We start from the raw sequence: 8,888 nt of genomic DNA on the forward strand, positions 1-8,888 counted from the left end.
AGACATTGTCTAGATTTTTAATTGGCTTTATTTTGTTTTGCATATCTCAGGAACAACCAAATTTCCTGGGTAGCCACATTATTCTTGTCATGAATTCTCATCAGGTTGTTCACTTTTGAAAATTATCGTAGTAAGTTAATTCATACCTTTTAACGTCTCTGTCACCTACAGACAAATTTTTATTTTACTCTGCTGTTGCGGCTGCTGCTTCCTAAAGGCTCTTCAGTCAGCTATGGGCCAAAGGTTTTATCTCTACCAATGAAGAACTAACTGTCTCAGAAAAACACTGCACCAGGCACTTATTCTTGTGTATAGGCCTCCCATGGCACAGCTCACACATCTTTAAGAACATACCAGTGGAGGGAGTCAGGATTTCCAGAACTCGAGTGAAGAAGCAGATAGGTTTATGAGATTGCTAACCCGAGATTCAGTGGAATGAGAATTAATGATATAGGCCTAAATGAACTGATGAGGGATGGCAGTCATTTATGTCTGGAATATTGTTAAGGTTAGAGTGTTTGATGATATGTAAGGAAGCCCTTTCTATTTCTTCTTCAGCTGTCTATAACCCAAAACACTTTAGTACATTCTGGTTTTTGTAAACTGAAATGAAATACTTGCAAATATCTTATTCTCCTTACCTGACCACCATGCCCCCTAAATTCAGAAACTTTTGTTGAGTCTTCCTGCTTTTCGTAGCAATACGGTTATTAGCAAAAGTTCAGTAAGAATCCATCCTTTTTAAATGTTTTCATTTTCACTTAATTTTTTAAGCTTATTTATTTATTTTGAGATAGAGAGCATGAGCAGGGGAGGGGCAGAGACAGAGGGAGAGAGAGAGAATCCCAAACAGGCTCCACAGTGTCAGCACAGAGCCTAATGCAGAGCTGGAGCCCACAAAGCATGAGATCATGACCTGAGCGGAAATCAAGAGTTGGATGCTTAGGGGCACCTGGGTGGCTCAGTCAGTTGAGCATCTGACTTCGGCTCGGGCCATGATCTCACGGTTTGTGAGTTCGAGCCCCGCGCTGGGCTCTGTGCTGACAGCTCAGAGCCTGGAGCCTGCTTCGGATTCTGTGTCTCCCTCTCTCTTGCCCCTCCCCCACTCATGCTCTGTCTCTCTCTGTCTCAGAAATAAACGTTAAAAAGAAAAAAAAAATTTTAAAGAGTTGGATGCTTAGCCTACTAAGCCACCCAGGTTCCCCTTTTTTTTTTTTTTTTTTTTTTTAAACCAGGATGTAATTAGAAAAATTGGTTATATAACCAAGGCTTTGCCTGGGCTGTCATATTTGACAATGATGATCGTTTAATCAGACATAACCAGCCCCATTTAAGGAACGAAGGCTGCCTGCATGGAGCCAATACTAACAAAACCCTCCCAAGAAACCTGGCTTACTGTGTTCTCTTACAGGCAAATAAGGAAGGTTATTCCCTGGCAGGCCCAGGGGTCTTAGGATATTTTCGGGGCTTCGAGTAAAGAGGAATTTGCCCAAATTTATAGGTACAGTAGGCAAAACCTAGTGTAAAGACCAGTGTCTTGGCTTGACTTCCAATCTCAAAACAGTAAATAATACAGAGATAGATAGATAGATAGATAGATAGATAGATAGGGGCTTTTAAAAGGCCAATCTAAGATTCCTTACGAAAACTTCTAGCAAAGCAAACTTAACAAGGTCTATATTATAGATTAACACTATTGTTGCACCTATATACATAATCAGATCAAATTTAATGAGATCAAACTCATTTTGTGATTAAGAATAATCTTTGAGGGGTGCTGGGTGGCTCAGTTGGTTAAACATCCAACTTAAGCTTGGGTCATGATCTCACAGTCCATGAGTTTGAGCCCTGTGTCGGGCTTTGTGCTGTCAGCTCAGAGCCTGGAGCCTGCTTCAGATTCTGCGTCTCCCTCTCTCTCTGTTCCTCCTCTGCTCGCACTCTCTCTCTCTCTCTCTCAAAAATAAATAAAGAATAAAATTTTTTTTAAAAAAGAATAATCTTTGAGACTATTTTTGATCAAAGCAGGGGAGACTGTAGAAAAAAAAATGTTTCACTGGAAAACTGTGTATTATCTAGAGGACACCCCTCCAATTATTGAATTCTATCTAGCCTTTCATTGACTTTGGGCTATAATTCTTTGAAGTGGTAGGAAACTGATAAGTCATACAAACTATGTGTATGAAACGACAGTCTCAGATTAATAGCCTTTTCTCCCTCCCAACCTGTGGAAAAACCAGTTTTGCCTCAATGTTCCTGACTTATAAATGGGCATGCTCTTTGGATACTTCTTTTTAAAGGTTATTTTATTTTGAGAGAGAGAGAGCGCTCACACGGGAGGGGCAGAGAGAGAGGGAGAGAGAATCCCAAGCGGGCTCTGCACTGTCATCTCAGAGCCCGATGCAGGGCTCAAACTCACAGACTGGACTGTGAGATCACGACCTGAGCCGAAATCAAGAGTCAGACGCTTAACCGACTGAGCCACGCTGGTGCCCCTGGATTTTTTTCAAATAGTGGTAAAATGCACAACACATGAAATTTACTATTTTTAAGTGAACAGTTCAGTGGCAGTAAGTACATTCACATTGTTGTGCAACCATCCCCAGCATCCATCCCCGGAACTTCTCATCTTCCCAAGCCAAAATTCCATGCCCGTTAACACTAACTCCCTATTCCCCTCTTCCTGAACTTTTTCTTAACTGATCATAACATCTTCTGGCGCCCTCATTATGAGTAAAATAAAATCTTTACCACATGTTCATTTTTATATCCTATCAGAGTCATGTTTTCATCTTTTTCTGAAAATATCTCTTCACAATCCTGAACTCAAGAAAGATCAAATACATAACGTAAATGAGCGAAAAAGGCTGGAAGTGGTGAGGACTGTCACCAGTGAGGGCGGTCACCGACTGCAAAGCACCGTGGGTGATCAACCATCCCAATTTGCCCAGGACTGAGGGGGCTGGGTATGTAGGGTTTTCCATCTAAAATTGGAATAAGTCGGTCATCTTAAGAGCACCCATGCTCTGGAAAGGTACTCCTCAACCCCTAGTAATATAATCTGAGAATTTAGGCCTGACATCTGTTTTTCCAGAGGAGCCAGGAATCTGGGTATGTCAAATTCTACAATTTGTAAATGATGGCAACTAACCCACTGTTAAAAATAAACACGGTGCAGACCCCCCAAATCGCTCCAGTGGTGGCCTCTGATGAGAGGGGGTTGAAGGCCCTCCACCCACCACACACCCCAACATGTTGTGGCCTCCACAGCCTCCCCCTGTTTGGTCAGGAGGAAAGCTACTGCGGAAGCCCCCGCACTCATTGTTGGGGTGCTAAGGGGCGGCCGAGATCAGAGAGGTATGCCCTCCCCTGGTATGTCCCTTGGGGCCTGGACCCCCTCCCCCACCCCCCCAGGTGAGGTCCCAGGACCACTGAGTTCTGGCTTTGTGTTATTCAAGGAGTAGGAGAAAACAAAAGGGCCCCTCAAAACTCCAGCTTCCCCGGCCTCCGTTCCCCGGCAAGCCAGCCCAGGCCAGGTGTGAGGCTGGCCCCGGAGCGCCCCGGACGCAGGCAGCTGCTCCCCCTGCCCCGGCCCTGCTCACCAGCTGTCCCTGGAGAAGGCGCGGAGGAACCAGACCCCCGGGGCCAAGGCAGACCGCATCGCGCCGGCCGGTGTCCGAAGCGGAGAGGGTGGCCGAAGGAGGGGACGGCGCGGGGCGCGTGTCCTTCGCTGGCAGACTGCCGCGTTTAAATGCCCCGCGGCTCGGCCCGCCCCGGCTCCGCGGCCGGACGCCTGCAGCCCCCGCCCCCTTGCACCTGAAGGCCCTCGGGGTCGGGCGGCGCGCAGACCGCCCGGCCAACCTCCTCCGGCACCTGCATTTTCTCCCGCTCAGTCTCCAGGCTAGGGACCGAGCGCCCTCAGAGAGCCTAGGAGCTCCTCCGTCGGCCTTTGACTTTCTGCTCACTTCCCGCCTGGGCACCGAAAGCGGCGAGCCCAGACTAGCCAGCTGTACGCGACCTTCCGTCCGCCCGCAGCCGGTTCCTGAAGCGCCCTTCTCTCCCGAGGAGCGGCTCCCGACACACACCGGGAAACTGAGGCACGCTGGGAAACCTGACACCCAGTGGTCCCCAGCATTACACTGACCTGAGTTGGGGCGCACCCTCAGAGCAAAGGAGGTTTTCAGGGAGCTATGATGTTGGCCCAAATATATCTCCCAGGCCTGGCAGGGGCTTCCTGTCCCACTCAGGTTCCAGGCTGTGTATTGAGCCAGGCAGGATTCTAGCATTCCCCTTCCCCAGAAGGACTGGCCTTCCACACACTCTTGCGGGGATAATCTTGCAGCCATTCCTTCTCTCCCTTCTGGAGGCGAGCAGCCAGGCAGCTGCTGTGTGAAGGAGCACAGAATTCTGTGCCTTCAAAGTGCTCTGCAGGTAGCCTAAAGATTTCCAGGGTATGTTTCCATCTCTAAAGAGAAGACATTGTGGGGTGAGCCACCTGGGTGGCTCAGTAGGTTAAGGGTCCGACTTGGGCTCAGGCCATGATCTCGAGGTTGGTGGGTTTGAGCCCCACATGTGGGTCTGTGCTGACAGGTCAGAGCCTTAAGCCTGCTTCGGATTCTGTGTGTCCCTCTCTCTCTGCCCCTCACGCTCCCCAACTGTCACCCTCTCTCTCAAAAATAAATTTAAAAACCATTAAAAAAAATTTTTTTTAAAGAAGATATTGTGAGATCTTTGGATACAAGCCCACAGGTGAATTGTACGGGGCGGGGGGGGGGGGGGGGAGAGGAAGCATTCACTTGGAAAATAAAGTTGTTAATAGAGCATAAAATAGAAACGGGTCTGTGCAAATTGGCTTCAGCCCCAACACCGCACTGCCCCCAAGTCCTAGGGGTGGCCAGACCCTACGCGCAAGGTCAGCAAAAGAAGGCAACAATTCCACCAAACAGGTCAGGGCCCAGAATGAAGGGCCTGGCTGTTCCCAGCCCTAGAATCAAGCAAAAAGAGGGTAAGCAGAGTTGTGAAACCCTGTTGATGCCAGGCAGTCAGAGGCTGAGGTCTGGTGGCAGAAATGAAGACAACAAGGAGAGGACAGGAGGTAAAGGGGTGGAGAGAAAAGAGGAAAGGAGGCGGAAGGAGCCAATGCTAGATTAGGTACAGTACAGAGAGGTGAAACACCAACGGGAGAGCATAGCAAACAGCACCTAACTTAACCCCCAATTATACCACTCACTATGCCTAGATGTCCGTTCATTTCATTCTCACAAGTCAGTGAGATGGGCATTATCCATCTGGGATCCATTCTGGTTTACCTGGGATAATCCCAGGAGACACCTGATGTTTCAGAATGTATGACAGACCAGTTCTGGGGTCAGCAACACCCAGTAGACATTAGGCCTGAATGAAAGCAGGTTAAGGGGTAGAAAACAAACTAGAAAAATGAGCTGATATCCCCAGGAAGACAGCTACTTGTTCCTAAGGGACTAAAGAGAAGGATAGAGTTGAAATACAAATGAGCCAAGGAAGCCGCTGAGTTACTCGATGCTATACGGGAGGAGAACATGGACATCACTTGAGGAATGGAGGGGACCATCTCCATGGCTCCAGAGGTGCCACCCAGTCTTCAGTGGTGTGGAACATCTCTTTTGATTTCAGACAGTAAGAAGACAAGTAATAACTCTCGTCACTGCTCGTTTCACATGCCTCTCAGGAGACATGGTGTTTGTGCCTCTTAGCGGACCATGCTTGCCTGGGGCTGGAGCTCTCAGAGAGACATTACTAATATGCCCTCGTCGTGGTACGGCTAATGTGCCCCGAGTGCCAACAAGTAGCTGGGAGCCGGGCCAGTCCTGAGATAGTCTTTGCCTTGTTCCAGTTCCTTCCCTGTGAGTTCCAGCCACATACTCCTGTTCAGGGGCCAGGATGGCAGCTTGGTAATGTCTTTGGTAATAATAGACTCTTACCAATGTCCCTTACTTGCTCCTGTGGGTGAGCGGGACAATCTCCTTATTTCCGGCAGCTTGGGGGAGTGACAAAGAGGATGTTATGGCTCAGATAATCCTTTCACTCACCTACACAAGCTCTCCACTCTTGACTCACCTTCCTGTTCTCTGGCACCCCTTACACTCCTCAAACCCTGCAGGGTGCGGACAGCAGTATCTGATGGCAATAAGAAGGGAATGGATGAGTTACTGAATCTGAAACTAAAGCAAAAGATATCTAGTTCTTATTGTGGATAGTCCTCCATCATTTGTCAAAAATGCTTACTGTGGTTTAGGGGCACCTGGGTGGCTCGGTCGGTTGGGTGTCCGGCTTCAGCTGGGGTTGTGATCTCGCAGTTCGTGGGTTTGGACCCCACGTCGGGCTCTATGCTGACAGCTCGAAGCCTGGAGCCTGCTTTGGATTCTGTGTTTCCCTCTCTCTCTGCCCCTCCCCTGCTCACGCTTTGTCTCTCTCTGTCTCTCAAGGATAAATAAACATTAAAAAAAAATGCTTGCTGTGGTTTAGTATCATGCGCTTATAGGACAGGAGATGGCCTTTTTGTTCATCAAATGCCAGTTCTTACTGCTAACAAGTGTCACTGATCACCCACAAGACTTTCTGGGTAGCCAGTAGGCTGTACTGGCCCTTTTAGATATGGCAACAGCATCCTCCCTGTTTTTTTCTAAGGGACCCGGAGACCCAAAGGCTGGAGGAAGCCTATGAGAAGTGCCATGAGAATAAGCCATTAGGCAACAGAACTCCAAAATCCAACCACACACATACAAGTGTTATTCTCACTGCCCTCCTCCCCACTTTTGTCTTACTAAACAGAAAGTGGCATCATTTTTTATGATAATTATTGTGAAATTTCTTGATAGAATCAAGACCCAGACCCTTGATTAATGGGGTAGGAGTTGGGATATTAGGGGACATAGAGATTATCCAACCTTTCAAAGAATCAATTTCAGGGTGCCTGGGTGACTCAGTCACGTAAGCGTCAGACTCTTGGTTTTGGCTCGGTCATGATCTCAGTTGGTGAGTTCAAGCCCCACATCGGGCTCTGCACTGACAGCTAGCTGCAGAGCCTGCTTGGGATTCTCTGTCTCCCTCTCTCTCTGCCCACCACCCCCACGCTGTCTATCTCTCTCTCTCAGAAATAAATAAACATTAAAAAAAAATAAAGATTCAAGTTCATATTAGGCCTTTTTATTAAGATGCTGAGTATTGTAGTGAAAACAACATAGGCTTTGAGACGGAGTCGATCCTAAGATATTACTACCTCTCTGAACCTCAGTTCTTTCAGCTGTGAAATGTGGGTCATAATATCTACCCTGCAGGGTGGCTGTAAGAATTAAAAATTGTGCATATAAGGGAACCTGGGTGGCTCAGTCAGTTGAGCATCTGACTTTTGATTTCCATTAAGGTCATGATCTCACAGTTTGTGAGTTTGAGCCCCACATTGGGCTCTGCGCTGACAGTGTGGAACCTGCTTGAGATACTCTCTCTCTCTCTTTCTCAGCCCCTCCCCTGCTTGTGTGCTCTGTTTCTCTCTCTCAAAATAAATAAACTTTGAAAATTCTGCATATAAAAAGTGCCTGGCCAGATTAAGTAGGTTTGGTAAGTGGAGCACTGATTATTATATGTGCATGAGATATTGCCTACAATGGACAGACACCAATGGTCACTACAAATGAGAACAAAACATAGGGGTCAAGATTGGAGTCCTTAAAAACCACCAATGAGTATAGCAAATAGGTTTGACTTGTAAATCCTTAATATCCTGTGTGTGTATATGTGTTTGTGTGTGCATGTGTATGTATATGGGTATCTGTGTATATATGACTTTACTCAGTGAAGTTATTGTAAGCATCATGATAACACATGTTGAATAATTTCAGGTTGACAAGGATGGATGTATGGGTTGAGTAAAGTGTCATAAAAAAATGAAAGAAGCTATTATTATTTCAAATATGTCAGATGCTGACATTTCACTAAAAAGAACTGCAGTTAAATATCTTCTAGCTGGGGCGCTTGGGTGGCTCAGTCGGTTAAGCGTCCGACTTCAGCTCAGGTCATGATCTCCTGGTTGATGAGTTTGAGCCCCGTGTCAGGCTCTGTGCCGACAGCTCAGAGCCTGGACCCTGCTTCAGATTCTGTGTCTTCCTCTCTCTCTGCCCCTCCCCGACTCATGCTTTCTCTCTCTCTCTCTCTCAAAAATAAATAAACACTGGGGGGCCTGGGGGGCTCAGTCAGTTAAGTGTCTCTTGGTTTTGGCTCAGGTCATGATCTCATGAGTTCGAGCCCCATATTGGGCTCCATGCTGACAGCACGGAGACTGCCTGGGATTCTCTCTCTCCGTCTCTCTCTCTGCCCCTCCTCTGCTCTGTCTCTCAAAATAAATTAAATAAATAAATAAATAAATAAATAAATAAATAAATTCTTCCAGCCAACACAGTCAAAAGATAGAGACAAGCAAAGTGACCATGTACCCCAAGAGATTTTGTTTCATTGAAAAGACAATGTTCTGGAAGGGTTTGGCCAAGAAAGTTCTAGCCTTGATATAAATGGTCAAAAGTAAGGGCTTCAGTCTCTTCAAGGCAGGACTGATGGATGGTTCATACTGGCCAGAAGAATGGTCTTTAAAGGAGACTACTATCAGCTGAACAAGGAGGCAGCCCTGCTCTCAAATGGTCAACCAGTGATGGCAGCAAATATATATGAGCGTGACCTAAAAGCAGGAAAGGGAGGAGCATATTGAGGAAGCAGTTAAATCATTAGTCTCCCAAAGTCATTTTTTGGGGGGGTATGTGTGCAGAAATAAAAAAAAAAAAAGATATGGTAATGACAAAAGTGAGGTGGCCTCAGGCAGCCTAGTCATGCAAGCTGAGGACAATTTTTGGCTGCTCTGGTAT

The 8,888-nt window shown here is 46.9% G+C and overlaps 1 protein-coding gene across 3 annotated transcripts in view; it reads right to left on the reverse strand.

Annotated features, from left to right (window-relative positions):
• The window catches only part of SLC37A2 (solute carrier family 37 member 2), a 31,437-nt gene extending 23,061 nt beyond the window's left edge, over window positions 1-8,376 (reverse strand). For 2 of the 3 annotated variants that reach the window (XM_049654956.1, XM_049654949.1), the window contains exon 1: window positions 3,600-4,705. In XM_049654956.1, coding sequence (XP_049510913.1) covers window positions 3,600-3,658 — 59 coding nt within the window. In that variant the 5' untranslated portion in view covers window positions 3,659-4,705. Of the gene's footprint in view, window positions 1-3,599; window positions 4,706-6,093 lie in introns of those variants that run through there. The other variant, XM_049654964.1, reaches the window with a different exon arrangement.
• Window positions 8,377-8,888: the final 512 nt, after the last annotated feature.

This window comes from Panthera uncia, chromosome D1 (genome assembly GCF_023721935.1).
Source record: "Panthera uncia isolate 11264 chromosome D1, Puncia_PCG_1.0, whole genome shotgun sequence".
NCBI classification, from domain to species: Eukaryota; Metazoa; Chordata; class Mammalia; order Carnivora; family Felidae; genus Panthera; species Panthera uncia.